Here is a 27,985-nt window from a genome sequence, read left to right as displayed (position 1 = left end):
GGCATGGGACAAATCAAATAGAACAACTAGGTCTGTGTTTAGTGATGTGGAACGTAAAAGATGCAGATAGAAATAGAATGAATGGAGCTGACATGATTCCCTATTCTATGAAAAATACAGATATTTGTTCTACATCTGAATGACATTGTGCAACGTTACATCCCCCTGAACAGGCCCTTGACACTGAGTTACTGAAACCTCTACTACATAGCCCTTTGGGACATTCCCACTGGGCACAAAATGATTAAATCAACATTTTTTTCTACGCAATTGGTCAATGTCAACGTATTGTGATGTGGAATCTATGTGGAAAATACATTGGATTTGAAAAAAGTCCTCAACTGTTGTTTTGAGGGTAAAATTTCAACCGCAGGATTACGTCATCATGGTAACCAATTTTCAGCATAGACAAACCTTGTATAAAATATGCTGAATTTGTACCTTTGAAACAACGTCAGATCTTCAACGTAATACCCGCTATAAAAATAAGAAATTGGGTGGGACGCCCCTCCTACTAGAGAGTTGATAAATTTACAGCTACCCCATCAGTCTCCCATTCCTGCTTAGCTTTGATATTTGTCACTGACTATTACCAATGTGCTATTGTGAGAATGATTGTTGAACAATCTACACTTAATAGATTAACTGTTGCTATCGAAGTCATTCTAAACAGTAGGTTCAACAGAGTAACCATACTTTATCAATCATATATCATCAATTATTCTATTTAAGCATGTACAGCATTTGGGAAGTCATCAACAACTATTGTTTAAATTCAGCCCAGGATTCAACTAAAAATAAACAATACATACAGGCCTAGGGTTTCAAGGTTTGGTTGATTTCAAATGGAATCTACAAGTTAATAATACATATGTTGGATTCACATCTCCATCTTAACCAAAACTACAAGTTAAAGAATAGTTTGGAATCAAATCAAACTATATAAGTGCATTTAAAGTTTGATTTGATTTAATTATATTCTTTAAATTAGATTTTTGTTTGAAATGGAGACTTGATTCCAACATATCAATTATTAATTTGTAAACAAACTGGAAATAAAGCCACACTAAGTGGCACATATGGAGCTATCCAAGCAGAAAATACATTTCTTTCAAAAGTGTATATTTTATTGCGTTGACAACAAACACAATTCAATGTCACTTTTGCAATATGGTAAACAGCATATTAACTTGTTAACAAATTATACGATGGTTTCACATCTCCATCTCAACCAAAAATAAAAGTAAAAAAATAGGATTAAGCCAGTGGCTCAGATGTAACTATTCAAGCAGTAGATACGTCTCCTTTAAGTGTTGTTATTTAGTTGCATTGTCAACCAAACACAATTCAATTTTACTTTTGTAAGACAGTAAATAGCCTAATCTTATAGGGATACTTCAGGATTTTGGCATTGAGGCCCTTTATCTACTTTCCCAGAGTCAGATGAACTTGTGGATACCATTTTTATGTCTCTGTGTCCAATGCTAATAAGCGTTAGCGCAATGACTGGAAGTCTAACAATTTAGCAATTGCACTAGCGCTAGTTAGCAACTTCCTTCAAACTGCACGCAGAGACATAAAGACTGTATCTCATAGTTCATCTGACTCTGGGGAAGTAGATAAAGGGCCTCATTGCCAAAATCCCGAAGTTTACCTTTAAGGCTGTCTTACAAACTAATGTAACAGTATTTATTTAACCTTAAAATGAGTAGCACATCATTGGCCACATTGTGAGGTTACTGGAAAAATAAATGACTTCTTATGTAATCATAGAAAGTGTGCATGTTCAGGGTCGCAGGGGTGTGGAAATCTTCACAATTGCTATAATAATCTGCACAGAATCTCAAATGGCATTGAGAACTTGCACCATGTACTTTAATAATCTCAATTGCAATCTAGGCCATTTGGTTGTGCTATAATTTGAAGCACAGGGATAACACATTAAGTTGTTGTATAAATTAACAAAATATCTGACATTGCATCCCATTTGAACTTTGGTGTGCTTTTAAATGGTTGAAAGCACAGTGGTAACACATTTTGGTGACAACTAAAACAAAAATCCGACATAGATTTTCCATTCCAATGTGGTTGTGCTGTTAGATGGTTGAAAGCATAGTGATAACAAATTGGGAACTCAACAAACTTTAGGCAGTTTTTTTGAGTGGGTAAAAATAGGTTGGAATCTCATTGATGAACCTATCTACCAAATATTACCAAATTCTCCACATTGAAATTACGTGGTGTGCCCATTGGGTTGTTAGTGATGGACATCGGTTATTTAAAATCCCCTTTTCCAAGAAAACAACTCTCAGTCCATTCTACTTGTGCATCCTCCGTGGAGTTCTCTTTATTCTAATTCTAAATGTTCTCTATTGAAATGAATTACACTATCATTTCTAGTGCTCTGTGGCTGTATAGCGGAGGCTTAATGCAGGTAATGGAGGCCTTCAAGCGATTAATGGATTCATGTCCTTGGAGATCCACAATACTTCCAGCTCCTCACTTTGCTATGGAGGGAGAAAAACACACGTGAAATAGATACTACACATATTCTAACAATCAAACAGTCTCAGCACAATCCTCTCATTCATCACGAGACAATCTCTTCAAATGTCAAGGATATTTGTCAACAAAGAAAAGCTATGAATAAAGACAGTATCAGAATACCCCCCTCCAAGCTGTATTGTCATCAGTATAAAATTAAGGCATTTGTTGTAGGCACAGCCCATGTCCCTCACCTTCAAATATTGACAGGGAAAAGTTATACTGTAGACGTAGCCTAAAACCTGATGTGTTTTTTTCTGTTTCAAATTCTTTGCATTTAACATCATAGTTGTTTGGACATTCTGATACTGGCGAGGAGGCTATTACTCTGCACAATTTATCAAACAGTAGAACCACATCTATACCTGACTGTCTTCTGTGCAATTAAGCTTACAATGTAGTGCCTGGGGATACAGTGCCAGTACCCCAAGCCCTCCTCAGTGGAAAATAAAATCATTACAAATGCATAGCTTTCTATAGACACTCATGTAACTACATGCTGGCAGGCCGCGCATATTTCCCAGTAGAAAGTTAAATTGTGGTAATTTCGAACACAAATTCGGGCAACTTGCATCCACACTGAGGGCCTCTTTTTGTTTTCTTAGCAGTGCCTTCTCAACCTATCTTTCAAAGGGGGGAGGGTAAATGGGTTGTACCACGGGTTTGATGAGCAACTAAAACATCCAACCAAAAAGTAAATTATCATTCAAACTGCCCAATGGAAGCTTTGGAGTGTTGATGCTCTCCTCTCAGTGGCGACGATGGGCGGTCCTTTATGCCAAGGGCCACTTGGTTAGGTTGCGCATAGGCTGCAGTTTCAGTTTGTTTTATTCACCATTTTGAGTAGCTGAAGGTAACATTTTTAACTAAAATCGCGTTTGGAAGACAAATCGTTGCCGTAGATTTAGTTTTACGCAGTAGCCGGGGCGTTGGAGTTGGAAGGTCTCGTTGCGCCCTTTGGAGTTGCAGAGCGGGACGATTTTGTTTTTATTTTTCTGGATTTCCTTTCCCCTTTCTTACATTCTTAACCTCTACAGTATTTCTGCAAAATGTCAAGACCAGTGAGGTAGGTTTTTCCTAATATGTCCTCCGCTGAGACTGCACGGTGTGCACGTTGCCTTTCGCAGGCAACACGCACGTCGCTACCATGTTGTGCATTTTGGTCACCGTTGCGTTTATTTGATTAAACATTTATGTAAATGTTTTTTTTTTCTTGTCGTGCACGCACTTGATAGCATGATTCCTTACTATGTGGACTGTTCGCCATGGTTAGGTTGAAATGTCTATAATGCGCGTACCTTGGCGTGTGTGCGTGCATCTGGTGCAAATCATGCCTAAAAAACGATCCAACGCGAGCATCATTTGGTGCACTAACCTTAATGTTTTGTCGGATTTACCATTGTTTTATATGTCCCTGGACTGTGGCATGGCCTGGTATTTTGCGTGAAAGGGGAAGGAGACAGACTGGGGAATATGGCTACCCATTCATCCACGGGGGACTCTGAAAAGCTAATAAAAACCAGGGCTGGAGGTAGACATCGGCTCATGGGATGTACTATTGTTAGCGCGCAGCCTTGCGACGTGTGCACTAACTACAAATATCTACATTTAAAATGCAATTGTCTTATATTTTAATAGTCTTATTACTAGGGAACAATGAAATGTAAAAAGGCCGAGGCAGCCTTGTTGGTTTTCAGTGAAAACGCGGTAGGAGAAGGGGAGAGCGGAGGAACTACATTTTCACTGATGGCAGTAAATTAACACTGGAAGTGTGTCAGAGGGGGCGGAGTGGCTTTAGAAGTCACCACACCCCCATGCCTAGCTCTTCACTGCCTGAAAAGACCGAAAGGGTCGCATTTGAGCGAAGAAAGAAATCGTCTTTGTATCTCAAGATAACCACTAACAAATGGACGATACTTGTTGATACAATGTAGCATACTATCGGATGCGAAGCACGCGCCACCCGAATGTTGCAACACTGTAACCGCAAAGAGCTGATTAAACTCAACGGTTTATGATGATTTGAGCGGTGACTGGTGTGGACGGCAGAGGTCACATAAAATTACGTTTTGATATATATAAAATACACATTTCAGGCCCCATTTATACTGAACAATGTCGTGTGTAACTGCGGGCTATTTTGGGTGCTGAAATCAGTCGTTTTTTATATATATAAATAAACGTACATTTGTGACATCGGTCCAGTCATTACACTAGTCGCCGCTCAATTCCGTCGTAAATCGTGGAGTTTATTTGGCTGCCACAAACAATGAAACCGATATTGCGCCCACTGATATGCAAAAAGAAAAATTTGCAATGTGGCGTCGCAGGTAACCCAGGCTCTATTCCTTCCAGGTAATTCGCGGGTCCCAGTCCCTCGATATTTTGGCTCATTATGGTCACTGTTCTAGTGGTGGTCAGCTTTCGGTCTGTCTGTCTGTGTTGCAAGGTGGCGACAGGGCCTGGCTTTGCAATCTAACCGCTTGTAAAATTACTTATTGCCCTGACGACTCTTCCTCGCTCCCGTTAGCTAATTTAACCATGTGTGGTACTGTTAGCCTATACTATTACAATAAGGGTGCTTCCAGGACTATTGTGTGTTGGGAGGTCAGGGTGGTGGCAAAATATAATACAAAATCCAAGGTTTTTGGTTCTGATCCATGTGTGTACGTTTACCAGAACAAGACAACTATATGTAGGTTTTGAATGCCTGTGTGTGTATATTACAGCACAGCTCTGAAGGTGTGTATTACATTGAGCATGGTCTGTGGTCAGCAGTGTGTCACCTGAAGTGCTGGTCTCCTGTAGTGTGTGTGCAGAGGCAAAACTTTGGTTTTAGAAGTGGGGGGCATAACCTGACAGGGGTTCCTCCCTCAGAATTTTCTTAGGCATCTAAAGATAATTTTGCATTTCTACACAGTCTAATATGACCATTTTGCGGTCACTTTAATTGTAATTAAGCCTATAATATGTTTCTGAACACTTCAACATGAATGTGGATTCTAACATGATTATGGATAATCCTGAATGAATCATGAGTAATGATGAGTGAGAAAGTTATAGATACGGGCTCCTGAGTGGTGCAGCTGTCTAAGGCACTGCATCTCAGTGCAAGAGGTGTCACTACAGTCCCTGGTTCAAATCCAGGCTGTCACATCTGGCCATGATTGGGATTCCCATAGGGTGGTGCATAATTGGCCCAGCGTTGTCAGGGGTAGGCCGTCATTGTTAATAAGAATTTGTTCTTAACTGACTTGCCTATTAAATAAAGGTTACATTTTTTTACTTTTTATTTTTTACCCCCTGTAGAGCTGTTTCTCACCATTACAATAACAGGGGAGGTTAGCATTTGAAGGGGTATGATATTTGTGCATCTAACTTTCTCACCAATCATCATTCACGATTCATTCAGGATTATCGGTAATCATGGTAGCAACCACATTAATGTAGAAGTGTTTAGGAACATTCTATTCTTATTTACAATAAATGTGACTCCAAAATGACAATACATTATTTACCATTCATTTCTACTTTCTATTTCACAAAATAATCTGAAACAACCAAAAACAAACAGCAAATGCATCCAACAAATGTGTAGAGTCTCAAGCTTGATGTAGTCATTGTGTGCTATGTATGTGGGACCAAATACTTTTTCCTACTTTTAATACACATACAAGTGAATTTGGCCCAATACTTTTGATCCCTTAAAATGGGCGGGGACTATGTACAACAAGTGCTCTAATTTCTAAACAGTTCACCCAATACAGATGAAAATACCCCCTCAAATTAAAGCTGACAGTTTGCACTTAAATGTCATTGTTTGATTTCGAATCCAAACTTGGAGTATAGAGACAAAAGAAGAAAAAATGATTAGCTGTCCCAATAATTATGGAGGGCACTGTAATTCATATAGGCCTAATAGTACTGTAGAGCTGTTTTTACTTGCGCACTATATAGCTGGATTGCCCTGTCCTGCCCCTAGGGATCCACCACCCTGCAGCGCCCCAACTCAGCACACCCCACTCAGCTTTAGGATCTTAGTGAAATATTCATTAACCAACAGTACGGCAAACCCCCAGGGCCATGACTGGGCAGCCCAGCAGTTAGGGATTGCCTGAATATGTATCTCCCCTTAAGTGGGCATGTTTTCAAAATTGACTCCTTTTGTTGTACAGTATTCCATATAAGGCATCCAGACCTTATGAAAGTTGCACAGTATACCTTTAATCTTGTATTGAATCAAATCTGGTGATGCATTACATTTCTGCCATCCATTGTGGGAGGATAACCAACCTTCCAATTAATGGTAATGCATTTCTGAGCCACTATAAATGCTAGATTACACTTCTGATAAGTCTCCAGTATCAACATTTCCAAGCGAACAAAAATGGCGGGAAGGGAGAATCTGTAAACATGCTGAATTCAGCCAGCCTTCACAAGAGCACAACATATGCAGATAGGTCCCCTTTTTGTGTTTTACACCTCCTGCAGAGGAATTACATTTGAGTCCATGATATTCAGTTTCACTGGCATATATGAATCATTATCATTAAATGTGTCTTCCTCAGATTTTTCTGTCATTGGAAAAAGCCTATCAACCCTTGATACAGTTTGGAAATCAACTTTTGTCAGACTGCCTGAAACTATTTTAAATCTTTAAATCTTCTGGCTAGTGTTAGATGCAAAGAGAGAATAAAGTGTTGCACCGAGTGGCGCAGCGGTCTAAGGCACTGCATCTCAGTGCTAGAGGCGTCACTACAGACACCCTGGTTCGACTCCAGGCTGTATCACAACCGGCCATAATTGGGAGTCCCATAGGGTGGCGTACAATTTGCCCAGCGTCGTCTGGGTTTAGCCGGGGTAGGCGGTCATTGTAAATAAGAATTTGTTCTTAACTGACTTGCCTAGAATAGAAATGTAACCTGCAAAAGTTTGCCTCGGCACAATCAGACTTGCCTAGAATAGAAATGTAACCTGCAAAAGTTTGCCTCGGCACAGTCAGACGTGGTTGCCTGACTCTGCAGTTTCTAATAAAAACTCACACTGCTCTGTCAAATGTCAGAATATTGGTCTTCAATCATTTGGCTGCAGGTTTCAGCGTTTGATTCAGGTCTAGTGTGATTGAGGCAAAAATAATAGCTAAAGTTAGTGAGCTATCTAGCTAACATTAGCCAACCTTTGGCTAGCTCTAATGGTACATCAGCTGGTGAAAACTAGCTAAGTTAATTTACTTATTTTGAAACGGGACAAAACAAAGGCTACAAAACATTTCCATGCACACAACAGCTGTTAGATACTGCTACCTGACAGATAGCTAGCGGCTAAAGCTGAACTGGCTGTAGTAGCTACTAACTAGCAAACTAGTTCATTCACTTCAGACAGAACTTCAGTCGAGAGGGGTTGAAACATGTAACGCATTAGCTAATGTTACATGTCAGTTACACTACTAACTCAGCACTGGAAATAAATACTTTTTTCTGTTATGTCAAACAGCAGTTGCCTTGCCAGCTACATCAGTCAAATAAAAGTAGCCAGTTTTTGTTCTGCTTGCTTTTACAAGTCAGAGAAAAACACAACACACACAGACAACAACTTCCATTCGCACATTCTGTAGTGTCCATCTTAAATCCAGGCAGCTCATACTGCCAAACAGCCTATCCTACCACTCTTAAGGCACAGATGACACTTTTTGTATCACAGTGCAATGATAAAACTGGGGGGGGGGGGGGCAAACATTTAATTTCAGAATGTGGGGTGTGTGTTTGCGTGCGTTCAACCATTCCACTCACCCACATTCCCAAATGAGCCCTTGAAACTGGAGAAGTGGGACACCAGTTTACTAAAACGGATTGATTATTAAAACGCATGCAACACATGCTGCTGATACATGGTTGACCGCTGAGTGTGGTAGAATAGAGGGAGCTGAGATTTGATAACCCTGTTGCTCCTGAAATCTTTGGCTGCATTTTGACACATATTATCCTCTTACTAGAGATAAGAACCATATAGAGTTGGGCATTTTATATGAACCAGATGGGGTGTTATGTTTGTCTAATCTCTAATCTGAAGACTTCTGTTACTTCCTAGGGCCAATGCCGATCATAAAATCAGTGGGCTAGCATGGTCTTGAGTCACCACCACAAGATATTATCAGGCCAATATTCCAGCCAGCACGGTATTGTTCAGAGCAGCATGATTTTGTGAAAAGCGTATTTGTGAATTAGTAGAGCTAGGTAGGCCTACATAGCTAACATTATATAATTGGGCCCATCTGGACTCGCATAAAGCATTGGACATTCAAAAGACATGATCCTCCATTTATCTTTAATCAACCCTGTGTGTTGAGATTGGTGCAGATGAATAGCCACATTAGACTATTAATTTGTACCCTTTAGCCTTATTGTGTCCTCTGTGAGGAGAGGTCTGAGTAAGATGACTGGGTCCCCCTGACAGCATGTAACCTTTACGGTAGTGAACGGCTGTGATGATTATTATTTCTGCATGTTTTGTCCTACAACGACAGTCCTCCTAACTGACTAGAAACAGGAAAGGGAATTTCTGATTGGCTGTTTGTTTACTTCACAGGAACAAGAAGGTGGTGAATTACTCCCAATTCCAAGAGTCTGATGATGCAGGTGAGAGGGCAAGAGAGTGTGTGTGTGTGCAACTGCAACCCCTCTCCCCTGTAGCTAAACTGTGAGTGTGTAACCCCTTTTCCCTTCCCTTGTAGATGAGGAGTATGGGAGGAACTCAGACAAGCCTAAGAAGCCTCGTGCGGCTCCTCGTGAGGTGAAGCGCAAGCGTTCAAAGAACTCGCAGGAGGACAGGTGAGCCCAGAGAACAGCAGCACAAGGCTGAATCCTAACTCACACTTCAGTTAACATCTCACGTTGTCGTCAAGCATTATTTCGAAATACGAGTTGAGGGCTCAACTCAAGATTAAGCGGTTCTATAATATCCGGCCTTGATGTGTAGAGGAACTGTATCTGCCTCCTTTGGTGCTTGTTGCTCAGTTGTTGTTTTTGGTTTCAGTGAGGATTCTGATGAAAAACTCTCAAAATCCAAAAATGATTCGGCAGGTAAGCCATTCTGGTTGATTAACAATGTTATGTTTGTTAAATCTTCATTTCTGATAAATCTATGATGCTAAGGTTATAGGGGTTTGGGTCTAACTAGGTGCATGGGCTATTGAAAGGGGACTAGGGATAGGAGATGTTTTGGGGCCGTGCTAGTGGTGAATGTTTCTGTTTGGGTGCAGATGACTTTGGTAGTGATGAAGGCAACGACTTTGGAGAGGAGGATGAGGAGGATGGAGGGAGTGACTTTGAAGCTAAACAAGGGGAAAAGGGAAAAACAGCCAAAGTGGCAAAGCCCACCAAGAGAACACCCAAGAGAAAACGACCTGCAGGTAAGACTCATACACTGAGGTGTGTGTGTGCCAGTTATAACGACTGTGTTATAAGCTGACTACATCTTTCTGTGTGTAGATGACAGTGATGAGGAGGGGAGTCGTAAGGTGCGTACGGTGCGCCAGGCTGCCACCAAGGCCGTGTCCAAACAGAGAGAGATCCTGCTGGGAGACGGGGGCAGCGAGGACGAGGAACGCGAAGACCAAGAGGAGGCCTTCCCAGACCGTAAGTCAACCACTCAAAACGGACCCACTTGGACCATAAGTCAACCACTCTACACTATAGTCCTACTGACACAACCACAAAAATGTACACTGAAACTTTAAGTTATACACACAGCACTGAGCCGGCCTACATGGATCGTAAGTCAATCACTCAATATTACATCGCGCGTATATCAACCACAGTGCTTTACAAACTATGAATAAACCACATGAATAGTTTTCATGGAGCGTAAATTAAACCAATATGGAAAGTGACATTTGTCGGGTGAAATGACCAATAATCACCAGCTCGTCCCCCTCTCCTCTCTAGCTGATGAGTCGGGCAGTGATGAAGACTTCATGGTTGAGGATGATGATGATAGTGACTACGGCCGCTCCAAGAGCAAGAGGAGCAGCAAGAAGGTGATCAGACGGAGCAGGCCGGAGAGGAAGGAGAAGAAATCCCCCAAACCAAGACTAAAGGCCACCGGTAGGACTGCTCACTATGAATCAATCACCCATATCCTTCAGAACTAAAAGCATAGGTTGTTGTACAGGCTGTTTTTCGATAAAGGTTTTGTATCCTCCCAGCCTCAAAACATAATTGAATGAATGTGTATCTCTAACTGTGTGTGTGCATCTCCTCTCCCAGTGACCCCCAGCCCAATGAAAGGAAAGGGTAAAGGTCGCCCAAGCGCCGCCAAGGCCCCGGAGAAGAGCTCGCCCAAAGAGGAGGAAGAGGAGGAGCCAGAGAGCCCTCTGGAGGAGGAAGAAGAGGAGGAGGAGGAGGTGGTGAAGAAAGACTCCTCCCCCGCTCCCAAGAAAACAAAGGAGGCACCTGGGAAGGAGAAGAAGGAAGACGCCGAGGAGGAGGAGGAAGAGGAGGACGGTTCGGAAGAGGACGCACCCTCTGGGGAAGACTAGCCCCACAGAAGTTCCACCTCTCTCCCCTTCCACGTCTTTCTCTCTTAACCTTATGTTTTTTGTTTTGTTTCTCTTGGTTTAGAGGGTTTTATTTCGGTTTCCGTGGTGGCCTGGCTCAATGGTTTGAACCTCGTGGTTTTGTTGTTTAGTGTTAGTTTTTATCTTCCCCTAATGAATGAATGACTGACTGACTGAGGACAGTGTCTGTGCATGAGAACATGTATACCACCATATGGCTGTGAGGGACGGAAGGGAAGAACGTGTGAGATTTGACTCTCTGTCCCATCCCCCCATCACTGTCTGCTCTGCTCAGCTTCACCTCCACTGGCTCACCTTTCCTCGCATTTCTCATCTCCTTCTCTGCAGTGGCTGCATTAGTCTTTCCTACACAAGTCTGTGTGAATATCAGAAAACAGTTTATTTCGGCTTTGTTAGTTTGCCTTTCTGAGTGCTCAGTGCTAGTAGGGATCCGTCCTCAACAGTCGCTTGGTGTGTAGAGTCGTTAGTTTTCACTCTGCAGGTGTGTGTGCAAGTGAGCCTTCTATTAAAAAAAATACACTTTCTACAGCCATTTTCTTTCTACTCCTGTTCTCCGTCCCCCCTCTCCTCCTCAAGTAATCTCTGGTCTGACATGACTGGATAGGTGCAAGCAATGTAGTGTAACCCTTGCTTTTGCCTATCCAGTAGTGTTAGATCAGGGATTACTAACTGAGCCCTGGGTTTGTTCAGCCAGTCTGGGTTAGGGTCTCCCTCTCCATCTTGGTTTGTCAGTGGACTGCTGGTGTTCAATCAAAGCACTTTATTCACTGTGCAACACTACCCATTGGTTCAGTCGGAACCCACTGGTGACGAATCAGAGAGGGCCACACTGGAGACTCTTGAGGGAGGATATGATGTCTGTGTTTCCTGTCTGTTTATTTCCCTGTATCTAGATTGCCTTCACTGAGGCCCTAGGCCAACTAACCCCATGGCACTGTGCAAACAGACACTGTGCTTTTGAAACTCTCAAACACAACACGTTTTAACAGGAAGGTTTTATGGTTGTTATTTTAATGTTAACTTAGTTGAATTAATGCTATGTTATATTTCCCCCTACTCTGAGGTCATGCCCTGGTCCTGTGTCAAGGACCTTCAGTTTAACACATACACAAAGCTTGTTTTGTTATTGAATATGTAACGGTTCAGTAATGTGCTAGAAGGAACAGAGTTGAAGATCACTGCTTTGGAGTAGCAGTGTGTTATTGTGCTTTAGACAGAGTGAGTGCTCTGAGCTTCTGCTATGAGCTGTAAACGGTTAATGATGTGGTGATTGAGGGGGTCATGGAAGCAGGTCCTAGATCAGCCTTCCGAGAACCTCTTCTTTATGTGTCTTTACTGTGTGCTGGTATTACTACAGTGCGAGGGTGTGATGGAGCACACGCTCAAGGGGTTTGGCGTTTCCTCAACCTATGCCCTCTACCTTTGGTTTGTGGTTCAGAGATGTTAGATGCTTTGGATGCCTCTGTGCTGGGCATGATACATACACACAGAGCATCCTCTCTTGTTCAACCCTTTGTGACAGGCATCCCCAAGCTTTTTTAAATTGAATCGAGAATGTGTTTTTTTTTGAGTCCCCAAATAGATTTTTTTGGGGGGGTTGGCTTTACTTCTCTATTCAGATTTTTTTGTAATGTTTGTTTTTTAAGAAAAGAAATAAAATGTATCTTGATTTTAAAGAAAAGTTGACCCTATCCATCTGTTTTTCTGCTGTGTTATAACTGTCTGGGAGAGCAGACCCAGAAATCCCTCCTTTCTGTTCCACTCACTTCCTTTCTCTCATTCTATTACTCTCTCATCTCCTGCTCCTTCACTCAGTTCATACTCACTCCCTCTCTCACAGAAGCTTGATGCCAGCTAATGTGTTGCTCCACACCTCTGCTCTCCTCCACAACCAAGAAACACTAGCTGTATTTCCCCTACTCTGCCCTGCAGAGATCTGATATGACTGGATAGGTGACAGCAATATGAAGGAATATAGGTCAAACCACTGCTTATGCCTTCCTGGTTGTTTCTGATCAGCAAATAGTGCAGAGGTGAGAGACAGCATGAAATGAGTGCTGTTTTTCAACTCCTCCCTGGGTTGAAAAACTTTTGAGCCAAACCTATGGTATCAAAAAGTGTTCTTGGTCTAAATGGATTCATTATTGTTTTAGCTGAGAATGAACTCTACCAGTTATTAAAATGAGTTTGGATGCTTAAAGATTGAATCTGTTTCTTATTGCTTTATTTTCCCTTGGTCCTGCTGAACTAGAGGCACTGTGTTATGGTGTGATACATGTGGATTGGAGGGGATGTTATTGTGTTTAGGGTGAATACTAAACCAATCCCTAGCCCCCTAATCCTCAGACAATCCTGTAGATCTGAAATGATTCCACCTAGTCTACAGTACTGCCTAGGGCATTAGGGGTAACTTTGGACTTCAGCAAATGACTGCTCTGCCTCTTTGATAATGACCAACTGAAGCCATATATCTGACATAGAAAAAGAGGATGAGGAGGGGGTGTCTGACATGTAATCAAATAAAAGACCTAGCTGACCAAGATCGAAGCTGTCATACCAGGGGAGGACTATATGTATATATTTTGTTGGTCTATCCTTCAGGCCCAATAATGTGTTCTGACCAATACCAAATCACTCAAGACCCCAAGACTGCAAACACATGCCCTAGAAGCTGTTTGAGCAGACCCAAACTGAACCTGGTTCTGGTGCACTTTCACTGTTACCCTCCTGACTGCAGTGGATAAGTTTATTTGCCTAATTCCAAAACGACCGCTAGCCCTTTGACCATATTGATTATATCTATTCAATCCTTTTCTACACGAAGGCCTTGGGGTTAGGAGTTCATTTAGATTGGTCATCTTAGTATAGGACTTCTATCATATTCCTGAATGTCACTGAATGCTTGTACTGTATGGGGTTTCTGTGTCCAGGCAGCAGGGGCTCCCACACAGGAATATGAGATCCATACTGCTGGGCTTTTTTATGCTCGATAACCGAATGATTGTCACTGGTGTCCCAGGTCTGAATCAGGCCCTTATTAGAGGGGAAGGATGAAAACAAGCAGTGCTGGGGACCTCCAGGCCCAGATTTGAATCCCCCTGTTTAACATGAAGACATAAACATGATAAATCATGGATTTGCTCTTTCTTTCCCATGCTTTCTTCAGTATCCCTGCATTTATATTGCTTTTCATTCGTATTTTCTATGTAGCTTACATTTACATTGCTAGTACAATTTAAGCAAAATTGTGATTCTTACAGGTGATGGTGCCGAGAAGCTTTTGTCAGTGGTGTGGAAAGGGAACGTTGAACTGTTGAATCTTTTGCATGTTGTGGAAAAGTGAGCAGTGATGATGATGAAGAAAACAATATTGTGGTCTTACAAAATATTATCGACAACAATGATGTTGAAGACGTTTTGGTTTCCCAGCTTCTAATAAAGGCAACCTACTTTTTATATGGATTTAACTAGTTGTTTTCTGATGTCGACCTCTGTGTTTTATGTGTGAGTGATGTGGGGCTCATAGATTCATAATACCCACAAAACCTAGCGGTCAAACAAGGAATTGGTTCCAATCATTTTTCCACCATTCATTTTTCCCATAGGGGATTTTAGAAATACTTAAAATAAGGCCTGTGTTTTGTGTAGGCTTACCCTGGTGTGACATTTTGATAACCATGTAAATGTCTCACGGACAAGGTGACTTTTATTAATATATTTGCCTGTATTTACCCGGCAAAAATTAAATGCTAATTAGCTGTTAATGTGGCTATCATAAAGACCTACACATGTCATGATGATCTGGATGAGACTGCCAAATCGAGCCAAAGGTAAGATTCTCTGGATTAACTATTTTATTTTAGCTAAATTTAGTAATGAATACATTTCTTTAAATGGACAATTCTGTGAAATGCCTTATGCAAGTTTTAAATTGAAACAATAACTCTTAGCAAAGGTATCAGCTAGAGATGATGTGCAGGAGCTTGCAGGGATTTGTAGTCTTGCATGCCTACTTTTATGCTAATTAGAATGTTTGAATCTGAGAGTAAATAGTGCCGAATATTTTGATAAAAGTCACCTTGCCCGAGAGATTTTACACGGTTATCGAAACATCACGCCAGGGTAAGCCTACGGGAAACAATGCCCTTATTTAAATGTTTTCTAAATTCCCTATAGGATAAATGAATGGTGGAAAAACGATTGGAACCATTTCCCTGTTTGACCGCTAGGTTTTATAGGTATTATGAACCTTCACTGCGGGGCTCTATTCCAGGGGACTTTTTCTCCAAGGGCCCAACCTTGGCACTACACACTGTTAGCCACAAAGTGGCACTGTTTCCATGCAGTCTACGGGTGCATCACAGTAATTTAGTCTAGTGGCCTCATCCCCTTTAACACTCATTTGTAGTCACAGAATAGGTGAAAACAATATGGTAGATTCCCACTGGAAATATCACCTGTCTAGTCATCAGTACAGATGAAGGGAAGGAGAGGAGACAAGAGCAAACCACTGTTGAGTAGACTATTGAGATGCACCCTATCAATAGACTAGAATCCTCTATGCCCTGCCAATCTGAATCATTAAACTTGATTGAACAATCATGAAACACAAACATCTGATTGGCAGCTGCAAATACGTTGGTGGACATTTCACATCAATAGGACTGGACATAAAGAGGGCATTCCACTATACAGAAGCTCTGCTTTTGCAGACAATGTACCGGTATGTCAATCATTCTGTTATCATGGCCTATCAATATCAAATGTTTTGTGCATATTGTTATGGAAAGTATTTTGTTATTCAACTTACTTTTCCCCCCCAATGCAATTGCAGTAGACAGTCAGGCAGACTGTTACATATTAATTTGACTCAGCTACAAAACTTGGAAGCATCTCCAAGTACGCGCACTGTCTCCACGACCTCTGCAGAATGAAGCTGCAGGTTCAACCACTGGGGTTTAAAAGGTACAGTAACTTTAAACGCATCTCTAATGTTGTAGAGTTTGATGCGGTGTGGATATACTGCACTTCAGTCAGTCAGTTAACCTAGAGCTCAAACAGTCTATTATCATTGAGAAAGGACAGAGGTCTGGCACTCTCTAGCTACAAATGCCATTAAATCAAGACAGACTGAAAAAGCAGAGAGTTCGGTAAAGCAGAGATGATGGATGGCCGAGCCACTGTCTGAGCAAAACATTTCACTCATCTCATCTTTGATGTGTTTTTCTCCTTCAAAGTGCTTGTTTCAGCTTGAGCACTGTCATGATTTGCCCTACTACATGACTCATTTCTCTGCTCATGTTAAGCATTTCTTGATTATCCTGACTTGAACATTATTCATGTCCATCTGGGATTTCTGTGCCAGTCAAAGGTAGTTGCGGCTCAGAGCTGTGCTTCTTTTGTAACATAATAACTATTAAATCCCTCTCATTTTGGATTTATTGAAGCAGTGACCTCCGACTGACTGTCCTGGTGGTTTAGGTTACTTACCTGTTGTTGTCACTGATACGCTTCGCTGGCAGGTGTGGGACCGGGATGTGATTCTCAGCTTTATGGCGGCCTCAGTAAACAGTCACTCCGGGCATGCTGTGTAGTGACTGACTGACAACTGCTTTACCTCTCTGCTGGGACATAATCAGGTCTTTAAACTGAGAGTCAGATACAAAGAGTCTGTCTGTTTTTACAGCAGTGGTCACCAACCCTGGTCCTGGAGAGCTACAGGGTGTGTAGGCCTTTGTTACAGCCTAGCACTAGTCAAACAATCATTATGACCTTGATTCTTTGAGTCAATTGTGTTGGGCTGGAACAGAAGTTGTGTTGGGCTGGAACAGAAGTCTGCACACCCTAAAGCTCTCCAGAACTAGGGTTAGAAACCATTTTCCTAAGCGGTGTGTTCCTAGGAATATGTGTCCTGAGAAGTGTGTTTTCTACTATTAGTGACAGCCGCTGTTCTGCTTTTGGCTTTTGGCTGTCTTGTGGTGGTTAGCCCCGCCCCTACAAGTCAATTCTCTAGGACATATAATGGGAATGCTGATATTCCAGTACCCAACCTGAGCCTGAGCCTGGCACTCCTGACAGCTCCCACGTCAGCTGAAGACAGGTGTGTTACAGGTGTGTTACCTCACCACAGGTGCGACACACATCACAACAGGTGTGTTACCTAGGTCAATTTCTGATTACGCCTAGCATTGCGTGGCTTATCAGAAACGACACACACACACACACACACAGGACTTACTTCCTTCTGAGAGTTGACAGACATAGGCACATGAGTGGACAGAAACAGCTCTACGAGTGACCCAGAGGAACATTAGACTGTGAGTTTTGTATTTGTATTGACATTACAGTGTTAATATTCTAAGGGATGGATTAGGCCATACTTAACAGAATTGAAGAAGTGTAAGCTATAAAATGTATTTATTCATTTAATCATTTAAGTGTGGGAATTAGAAATCTCAAGACGTTTTTTAATAAATAATTGATTTACCTGTATATAATAATGAAATGAAAGAGAGCTTACTGTGAAATCTTATTATATATACACTACCGTTCAAAAGTTTGGGGTCACTTAGAAAACGTAGAAAATGTTTTTGAGAGAAAAGCAAAACATTTTGTCCATTAAAATAGCATGAAATTGATCCGAAATACACTGTAGACATTGTTAATGTTGTAAATGACTATTGTAGATGGAAACGGCTGATTCTTTTAATGGAATATCTACATAGGCTTACAGAGGGCCATTATCAGCAACCATCACTCCTGTGTTCCAACGGCACGTTGTGTTAGCCTTTTAAATGATAAACTTGGATTAGCTCATTGATCATTAGAAAATCCTCTTGCTCAGTTGTGCACCGGGGCCTCCCTCTCCTCTTTCTATTCAAGTCAGAGCCAGTTTGCGCTGTTCTGTGAAGGGGTAGTACACAGCGTTGTATGAGATCTTCAGTTTCTTGGCAACTTCTCACATGGAATAGCCTTCATTTCTTAGAACAAGAATAGACTGACGAGTTTCAGAAGAAAGTGCTTTGTTTCTGGCCATTTTGAGCCTGTAATCGAACTCACAAATGTTGATGCTCCAGATACTCAACTAGTCTAAAGAAGGCCAGTTTTATTGCTTCTTTAGTCAGAACGACAGTTTTCAGCTGTGCTAACATAAATGCAAAAGGGTTTTCCAATGATCAATTAGCCTTTTAAAATGATAAACTTGGATTAGCTAACACAACGTGCCATTGGAACACAGGAGTGATGGTTGCCGATAATGGGCCTCTGTACGCCTATGTAAATATTCCATAAAAAATTGGCCGTTTCCAGCTACAATAGTCATTTACAACATTAACAATGTCTACGCTGTATTTCTGATCAATTTGATGTATTTTAATGGACAAAAAATGTGCTTTTCTTTCAAAAACAAGGACATTTCTAAGTGACTCCAAACTTTTGAATGGTAGTGTACATGAAATCTTAATTTCAAGCAGAGCTGCTTTCTGAGATCTGCTAAGATGTTCCTGACTCTTCCTCAATGTCACAAACAAAAACATACAGAAAAAATGATAGTTTGACATGACAGGACTATGTATATTCCTCATTTAATTTGTCAAGTTGTCTCAATTGTGATGCCAAGTCTTTGTAAGTCAGTTTCTTGTTCCTGATATAAGTCAGATAGCTTTATCTAGGCACAGTACACTAGGTATCCAAGTATTGTGTCAGGGTTTGATTGCGTTGTGTGTGAGGTGAGCTGGCAGCCAGGCTGAAAGAGGAGGACACACCTCAGTGTACAAACTGTAGGATATCTCACACAAACAATCTTATCTCTGTGAAATGTCAACGGCGCATTGAGCATACCGCAAGCTTTTTATTTTCAAAGCCTTTTATATTTAAATCAGCTTGTGTCATGCTGATTTAGCTTTTTGTGAACATCAGAAACAACTTTGCAGACGACCACCACAACATGTAAAACCCTCAAATGTTACTTTGAAAAAGCAGCACCGCACTATCAACAGGGCTCCCGAGGGCCCCCGAGTGGTGCAGCGGTCTAAGACACTACATCTCAGTGCAAGAGGCATCACTACAGTCCCTGGTTCGAGCTCAGTGCTTATTATTGAAAAAGTCTAAATCTGACTTTTGGCATATAATGTTAATGATATGTTAGAGAAAGGCCACACTGAATGATTCAGAACATGAAGAATCCTATTTGTCTTGGTAAAATGTATTTTATAACATAAGGAAGTGAAATTTCATCTACTGATGAAATGACTGAGCTGATCCACAGAAGTATCACACACACACACACACACACACACACACACACACACACACACACACACACACACACACACACACACACACACACACACACACACACACACACACACACACACACACACACACACACACACACACACACACACACACACACACACACACACACGCGACACTCCCACATTGGATCAACTGTAAATCCTGTCTCTCAGTTCTTTAAAGCTTTCATTTTATCTGGACAAAGTGTTGTAAGTTAAATGTCGGATGACTGAAGGTACATAAACCTGAAAGGGTGTATGTACACAGTGATTTATTTGATTCCTTCCTGGAAAGGTACAGTATATTCCAGCTCACCTGAAGTGTCTTATTTTAATATATCACATCTTGGAATCTTAATCAACCGTTTTCCATCCTGTTTTCCCTGCGAGTTACAGGATGAGGCAGATAGATAAACGGAACCCTGCTTTCCCGCCTCTTCTCTGTCATAAGTGTTAAGCTGTAGCTTAACTCCACACCTGTTTATAACCAGTTTATTCCAGTGGTTACTAAAGTTTCAGCATTGTGACCCATCTAAAGCCCACCAATGAGTCCCAAGTCCAGGCCCACCAGTAGGGAAACACATGTATAAATGACTGTAGAAATAATTTGGAAGCTTGTTGCGTCCAGTATGACTTATGATATTTTATCCTTCATCATGTTGTGACTATTTATGTTAGCCTGTTCTCCCTTACTTCTCTCAGGGCCCATGTTTCCGTGTGTGGATTTCTCTGTCGATTGGCAGAGTTGAGTTAACTACACCTACACTCACCAGGCATGACCACAAGACTGGTACCCTTTATCTTCACTGACCCTTCTCTACTACCTCCATAGGACAGAGAGAAATAGACAGAGCTAGACATACAACTCTCCCACTATCTCTGTCTGCCAGAAGTGCAATGTGAGTACAGACAACATTATACATGGGGAAGCCTTGTCTGTTATCCACTATCTTGAGTAAAGAGACATTGAGACCTCCGGGCAGCAGCATGGGACACAAACACCAGCCTCCTTTCACTCTGCCCCACGTACTCATTTACATACGCAGGTCACTCAAGGACTACCCCCTGTAAGCCTAGACCCTTAGATCACATGGATAGAAAAGAGCATTCTGTCCTGTCCACACAGTCACTATAAACTTCTGTATCACAGTTGTCTCAGAAACTGTGTGGGAGAGAGACAGAAAGTAGGGGATAGACCAGAGAGCGAGATAGATAGATATAGAGGTATAGACAGAGGAAGCATCTTTGAGTCATGCAGGGCCGTGTGTGTCAGCTGTTGCTGGTGAATGCTTTGACCTGTGGTCTGGAGGTGTGTATGGCTGCAGGGACCTTCTACATCCCCCCTCTACTGCTGCAGGCCGGCATGGAGGAACGCTACATGACCATGGTGCTGGGTGAGGCAACACTCTATGACCATATTGTCGTTCTTGAATGACTGTAGTGTGAACACTGTATGACCATGGTTTGAATAAATGATTTGTTCTCCAGCTCTGAAGTAGATCTCCTTCTCTTCCTTCCCGTTCTCGCTCTCTCAGGAGTGGGGCCAGTTCTGGGTTTGATCTTCGTGCCCATGATCGGTTTGTATAGTGACTCGTGGCGTGGACGTTTTGGTCGGCGGCGGCCATTCATCTGGCTCCTTTGTGTGGGGATTCTGCTGGGCCTGCAGGTGATGCCCCAGGCCTCTCACCTAGCTGCCTTGCTCTACCCGCAGCACCCCCGCTGGATGGAGAGGGTCCTGCTGGCGGTGTCAGCCTGTCTGCTGGAGTTCTCTGGGCAGGTAGAGCAGAAAATATATTGTTAAATAGTATAAATACACTAGTGCTGTATCTGTATCTGGGTTAGGCCATCATTGTAAATACAAATTTGTTCTTAAATTAACTGACTTGCCTATATAAATCTGATTGAGTTGAAATGAAGTAGTTCATAGGCTTGTAATTGCTGTAGTTTACCTGCATTTTTCTTAGATAACATTGTTATGTAGATATTTCTGACTATATTTGAATTCTTTATTTGAATTCAAACTGTATTTTTTGCTCCTTACTGTGTGTGTGTGTGTGTGTGTGTGTGTGTGTGTGTGTGTGTGTGTGTGTGTGTGTGTGTGTGTGTGTGTGTGTGTGTGTGTGTGTGTGTGTGTGTGTGTGTGTGTGTGTGTGTGTGTGTGTGTGTGTGTGTGTGTGTGTGTGTGTGTGTGTGTGTGTGTCTGTGTCTGTGTCTGTGTGTGTGGTGTTTATAGCAGCTAAATGACTGTTGTGATCCACAGGCCTGTTTCACGCCGCTGGAAGCTCTGATCTCAGACCAGTTCCCAGGAGAGGAGGAGAGCAGAAGGGCCTTCTCTGTCTACTCACTGATGATCAGCCTGGGAGGATGCCTGGGGTAAGGGACCTCTCTGTCTCTTATCTATCGCTCTCACTCTCTCTCTCTCTCTGTCTATTCCCTAAAGATCAGCCTCAGGTGCTGCCTGGGGCAGGGTAACTCTCTCCATCTCTCTGAGATAGTGAATTGGACAGAGATCGTATCATAAAAGAGACCAGAGTCCTCCTGTGGTAGCCCTCTCGGTCTCATCCTAGGTACCTGCTGCCAGCCCTGGACTGGAGCCATGCCCCGACAGCAGCCTACCTGGGCGGCCAGGAGGCCTTCATCTATGCCCTGCTCACCCTCATCTTCCTCACCTGCCTCCTCAGCACAGTCTTCATCTCAGAGGAAAGATACACCAGAGGGGGAGAGACAATCAGGAAGGATGATAGTGTTAGCTCCGCCCTGAACCGATACTGTGCACACTCCTTGCTGCCGCGGCCTCAGTGTGTGCGGCTGGCGGTGGGGCGGAGTGTGTCGCTGTGTGTGTCAGCGCTGCCACGCATGTACAGTGTGTGTATGCACGTGCCGGCAGTCATACGCAGGCTGTTTGTAGCCGAACTGTTCAGCTGGATGGCTCTGATGAGCTTCATGCTGTTCTACACAGACTTTATGGGAGTGGGGCTGTACCGGGGAGTACCCAACGCTACACCTGGAACACAGGAGAGACTACGATACGATGAAGGTAGGATGGACAGACTTTTACTTGATTCTCATCTTTTCATTTACCGCAATGTTTGCAGCAAATTTTGTCTTCTCCTTTTTTCCTTTCCACTCCTTATCTTAAACCCTTGTAACATTTTCATATTAGATTGTCAATGCATCCATTTCAATACACTCATACACCTACTTTCCCCCGTATCTCCCCAGGTGTGCGCATGGCGAGTGTGGGTCTATTCCTGCAGTGCCTGACCTCAGTGGTCTGCTCCATCCTGATGGAGCGCTGGATAGTGTTGCTAGGCACCCGGGCTGTGTATGTTAGCAGTGTGGTCCTGCTAGCGTTAGCTACAGCTGTGATGAGTTTCTCAAAGAGTGTAGTGATGGTCACTGTCATGGCCGCAGCTACTGGATATACCTTCTGTGTGCTGCAGGTCCTGCCCTACACCCTGCTGTGTCTGTACCACTCTGACAGACAGGTGAGACAGATTACCACTACATGTTCTGACAGGGAAGTGATCACAGTAGATAAACTCAATCCCACCCTCCTCTCTCTCTCTCTCTCTCTCTCTCTCTCTCTCTCTCTCTCTCTCTCTCTCTCTCTCTCTCTCTCTCTCTCTCTCTCTCTCTCTCTCTCTCTCTCTCTCTCTCTCTCTCTCTCTCTCTCTCTCTCTCTCTCTCTCTCTCTCTCTCTCTCTCTCTCTCTCTCTCTCTCTCTCTCTCTCTCTCTCTCTCTCTCTCTCTCTCTCTCTCTCTCTCTCTCTCTCTCTCTCCTCTCTCTCTCACACACACACACTTTCAGGTCTTCTTCTCCAGTTCCAAATCCAGACCTTCTCACCCAGGAGATAGTGATGACCACATCCACTCCAAGCCCCTCGTTCCCCCTGACTCCATCCATATCCATGGCAACAGGTATCCAGAAGGGGTCAATCTCCCCGGGGCCCCCCTTCTCTCCTCCACCTCCCCCCACGTGTCCCTTCCCCTGGAGAGAGAAGGAGAGCCCATACCCCTGCCTCAGAGAGGGATGTGTCTAGACATGGCTATCCTAGACAGTGCCTACCTGCTTTCACAGGTAAACACTAAAGCTAGGCTCTACAGGTTAGACCAGTTGACCAGTGAACAGACTAGTGTGTGTTATTTGCCTCAACAATAATGGTTATTCTATTGTGTTCTGTTCTCTGTCCAGGTGCTGCCTGCTCTGTTTCTGGGCTCCATAGTGCAGCAGTCTCACAGTGTCAGTGCCTATATGGCCTCAGCCTGCTCCCTCAGCATCATGGCCATGCTCTGCTCCACCGGTGTCGTCTTCACACGCAGTGACCTCCACAAGCTCACAGGCTCAAAGGACAGCGCTCCAACACTGACGGGGCTAAAGAGTTAACCCATTGTGGATGTATCTGTGTTGTGGAATTGCAGATTTCTATTGGATTTTGTCTGTCCATTATCATCGAATGGAATCCGGAATCCTGTAAAATCCGGTATGGAATCCTGTAGATTGCAAAATATGCCACCTGACTCCTCAAATGCATCAGGGGTTAAAGAACCAAGGGTTGATGATTGCAATCCTGACATCAGCACCTCTGAGACTGACTGACTGACTGAAAGGACAGGTACTTCTTGTTTAGTGTGCTGGCACAACCAAGAGAGTAGGTCAATCCTGGGAAACACTGTAATGGACAGTAAAATAATTTTCCTTCCTAGATTGGTCACCATATATGCTGGTCATAGATGCTTCAATATATCAGGGGGAATGCTGAGACAGGCTACTGTTCCTCTGACACAGTAAAGGAGGATAAAGTTATACTGCTTATTGCTATGTCTGAAATGTATTATGTTTGCTATTGGTTACTGCAATCTAATATGTGTCAAAGTACACTTTGTTTACTGCTATAACTAAAATGTAGCATGATTGCTATCTAAGGCCATGAGAGTATTCTGAAGTCTGTTGTGCCTTTGTGTACAGTAAGTTTACTTGATGTATATATGGATGTATGTATTTATGTGAGCCCCAGGGCCAGAGGGAAAGTTGGGGTATGACTCCCACTCTGCTATTTGCATTGGGGTTGAGGGGTAAGGAGGAGAGGTGATGTGTTTTTGTTTGTGTTTTCCCCCCATGTTTCCATGGTAATGATAATTCCTGGTGGGGGGGGGGGGGGGGGGGGGGTCAGTGGACTCCTCTCAGTGTGTCTGATCCAAGACTATTATAAATCCTCGATTGACAATGCTATGTATTGGCCATTGAGAGGCTTTAACGCCACCGGCAGGCCATATTGGCACTCCCCAGTAGGAGCAGTCCTCCATAGGAATGAATGGAATTCTACAGTATTTCAATTAAATGTTTCAAGGACAAAATTACATTACATTTAAGTATTTTGTTGTCGTACTGGGGACAGTATAATTAGTACAAAAAAAAAAACTTTAAGGTAAATGTTTAATATATTTTTTCTTTTTTTAAAATCTTTGTTTAGCGCACATAATATAATTTAAAAGTATGCATTCAGGTGTCTGTAATAGAATAAACAAGTCAATTGAGGAGTGCCATGATGGCTGCCCGGGTGGCTTCTATACAGCACCAGGGTTTTTAAACATAATTGGTCTGATCCGATCCTGCTGTGCTCTGTTGCTAGGGAAGCAATCTGGTTCCACTCTCATAAGGAGTGCCATATGTAACATAGTACAGTTAAATACAGTACAATATGAAGATAGGCTAAAACTGCTTCTCTAATAGAAATCCCCAATCACACTTGTGGGTGACTTTGGCTAGCGTAGAAACACGTCATCGGGTCTAACGGTTGTCTCGCACCGAACTGCACATGAGCAGACCTTCAAATCAAAGGCACTCCTTTTTGGGGGGGGGAGGGGGGGGGTGAAAACGTGTCAGTTTGTCACTTTTATGAGGTTGGAGGAATAACATGTGTAACTATTTAAGACATTGGCTCGACTCTATGCTGTGGCTTTAGATTTCAAAGAAATTAACAACTAAAAATTACCTCTACCTTTTCAAACCCCTGCCTAGTCTGTTTTGTCTGTTTTGCAAGTGTTCCCGGAAGTCTCTTGATGTTGCGCTTCTGGGTTTAAAACCTCTGTGGTACAGTACTCGCAGAGACTCCTCTTCAATCTCACTTGTCTGTCATGTACAGTTGAAGTCGGAAGTTTACATACACCTTAGCCAAATACATTAAACTCAGTTTTACACAATTCCTGACATTTAATCCTAGTAAAAATTCCCTGTCTTAGGTCAGTTAGGTTCATCACTTTATTTTAAGAATGTGAAATGTCAGAATAATAGTAGAGAGACTGATTTATTTCAGCTTCTATTTCTTTCATCACAATCCCAGTGGGTCAGAAGTTTACATACACTCAATTAGTATTTGGTAGCTTTGCCTTTAAATTGTTTAACTTGGGTAAAACGTTTCAGGTAGCCTTCCACAAGCTTCCCACAATAAGTTGGGTGAATATTGGCCCATTCCTCCTGACAGAGCTGGTGTAACTGAGTCAGGTTTGTAGGCCTCCTTGCACACACACACTTTTTCAGTTCTGCCCACAAATGTTCTATAGGATTGAGGTCAGGGCTTTGTGATGGCCACTCCAATACCTTGACTTTGTTGTCCTTAAGCCATTTTGTCACAACTTTGGAAGTATGCTTGGGGTCATTGTCCATTTGGAAGACCCATTTGCGACCAAGCTCTTCCTGACTGATGTCTTGAGATGTTGCTTCAATATATCCACATAATTTTTCTTCCTCATGATGCCATCTATTTTGGGAAGTGCACCAGTCCCTCCTGCAGCAAAGCACCCCCACAACATGATGCTGCCACCCCCGTGCTTAACGGTTGGGATGGTGTTCTTCAGCTTGCAAGCCTCCCACTTTTTCCTCCAAACATAACAATGGTCATTATGGCCAAACAGGTCTATTTTTGTTTCATCAGACCAGAGGACATTTAGTACGATCTTTGTCCCCATGTGCAGTTGCAAACCGTAGTCTGGCTTTTTTATGGCAGTTTTGGAGCAGTGGCTTCTTCCTTGCTGAGAACCTGAAAGGCCAATGTCGATATAGGACTCGTTTTACTGTGGATATAGACACTTTTGTGCCTGTTTCCTCCAGCATCTTCACAAGGTCCTTTGCTGTTGTTCTGGGATTGATTTGCACTTTTCGCACCAAAGTAACCAGAATGTGTCTCCTTCCTGAGCGGTATGACTTCTGAGTGGTCCCATGGTGTTTATACTTGCATACTATTGTTTGCACAGATGTGGTACCTTCAGGCTTTTGGAAATGGCTCCCAAGGATGAACCAGACTTGTGGAGGTCTACAATTTTTTTTCTGAGGTCTTGGCTGATTTCTTTTGATTTTCCCATGATGTCAAGCAAAGAGGCACTGAGTTTGAAGGTAAGCCTTGAAATACATCCACAGGTCCACCTCCAATGGACTCAAATGATATCAATTAGCCTATCAGAAACTTCTAAAGCCATGACATCATTTTCTGGAATTTCCCAAGCTGTTTAAAGGCACAGTCAATTTAGTATATGTAAACTTCTGACCCACTGGAATTGTGATACAGTGGATTATAAGTGAAATAATCTGTGTAAACAATTGTTGGAAAAATTACTTGTGTTATGCACAAAGTAGATGTCCTAACCGACTTGCCAAAACTATAGTTTGTTAACAAGACATTTGTGGAGTGGTTGAAAAAACAGTTTTAATGTCTCCAACCTAAATGTATGTAAACTTCCGACTTCAACTGTATGTCCATTTTGCTGATTGTAATTATATGGTAAGCAAGGGTCGGAAATTAACCGGGAAAAAAATACATTATTTGAGGAACAGAACCCGAACCAAAAACTAAAGAGACCTATAATGTTCCGGAACAGAACTGTTAATTTAAAAGCATGGGAACTAGTTAATAATGTTCTGTTAAGTCCCAGGCATTTTTTTCCAGTCCCACAAAAATCTCAACAAAGTGCCTATGCAATGCCCTCACTCTGTCACCAAAGATTATGGATATACTGACAAGATACATGTCTCTCCAACCTAACAATGGGAGTCATTGTCCACAACGCGGCATGGCGGGCTGTCTAGCTCCCGCCTATCCTTTCTTTGGATTGGTGCATACATCTAATTATTGTAAACCTTTTTTAAATATTCGATGAGGGTTATTGACGTCAACCGCCAGTAGAGAGAGATGCTACTAACCTCATCCCATTAATATGCATAGCCATCTTGAGACAACTCCGATATAAAGTGTTTTTTCTCAAAGTTGCTGGGATGTCCTACTTATATCAGTACACTCGTAACAGCTTAAGTATTATGACATTTCTATTCGATCAAATCAACCTCATGTAGCAAATAAGCCAATCGATTTTTTGGTGGGGAGGGGAATTCGACACTCATTAACCGTCAAACAAAAACTCCTTGCTTGGAGGGCGAAATAATGAACAAACGCCACCTGCTGGCGCGAGACAGATTCTCCGCTGAGTTAGGCCTCTCTTCCTTTTCCTCTCTGCTGTCATTCAGAAACTCATTCCAGAGTCTGCCTGCCAGCTGGAAATCTTTGCCAATGGGTGTGTG

At 42.6% G+C, this 27,985-nt stretch overlaps 2 protein-coding genes and 1 long non-coding RNA gene across 4 annotated transcripts; 2 read left to right on the top strand and 1 right to left on the bottom strand.

Moving 5' to 3' along the window:
* Nucleotides 1-2,319: 2,319 nt before the first annotated feature.
* On the bottom strand, nt 2,320-3,145 carry LOC139535760 (uncharacterized). The gene is made up of 2 exons (XR_011667191.1): nt 2,739-3,145; nt 2,320-2,507 (listed from the first exon to the last, which is right to left on the bottom strand). It is a non-coding gene; the product is annotated as an uncharacterized lncRNA (long non-coding RNA).
* A 123-nt stretch (nt 3,146-3,268) lies between these two features.
* On the top strand, nt 3,269-13,326 carry LOC139535759 (nuclear ubiquitous casein and cyclin-dependent kinase substrate 1-like). Its single transcript, XM_071335530.1, has 8 exons — nt 3,269-3,610; nt 9,130-9,179; nt 9,275-9,371; nt 9,577-9,623; nt 9,803-9,952; nt 10,032-10,178; nt 10,488-10,646; nt 10,809-13,326. Exons 1-8 carry the CDS (start codon nt 3,594-3,596, stop codon nt 11,078-11,080), a joined length of 939 nt encoding a protein of 312 aa, XP_071191631.1. The 5' UTR covers nt 3,269-3,593; the 3' UTR covers nt 11,081-13,326.
* Nucleotides 13,327-17,300: 3,974 nt separating this feature from the next.
* LOC139535758 (solute carrier family 45 member 3-like) lies at nt 17,301-24,552 on the top strand. 2 transcript variants are annotated; one of them, XM_071335528.1, is made up of 8 exons: nt 17,301-17,436; nt 20,116-20,807; nt 20,949-21,190; nt 21,674-21,786; nt 21,981-22,450; nt 22,636-22,901; nt 23,225-23,494; nt 23,609-24,552. In XM_071335528.1, exons 2-8 carry the CDS (start codon nt 20,666-20,668, stop codon nt 23,798-23,800), a joined length of 1,695 nt encoding a protein of 564 aa, XP_071191629.1. In that variant the 5' UTR covers nt 17,301-17,436; nt 20,116-20,665; the 3' UTR covers nt 23,801-24,552. The 2 variants fall into 2 exon arrangements, with proteins under 2 accessions (XP_071191629.1, XP_071191630.1); XM_071335529.1 differs by lacking the exon at nt 17,301-17,436 and having other exon boundaries at nt 19,434-20,807.
* The last annotated feature ends 3,433 nt before the right edge of the window (nt 24,553-27,985 follow it).

The sequence above is a fragment of the Salvelinus alpinus genome, chromosome 12, assembly GCF_045679555.1.
Source record: "Salvelinus alpinus chromosome 12, SLU_Salpinus.1, whole genome shotgun sequence".
In the NCBI taxonomy this organism is placed as follows: domain Eukaryota; kingdom Metazoa; phylum Chordata; class Actinopteri; order Salmoniformes; family Salmonidae; genus Salvelinus; species Salvelinus alpinus.
The sequence above is the reverse complement of the archived record's forward strand: the minus strand, read 5'-3'. Positions and strand labels throughout refer to the sequence as shown.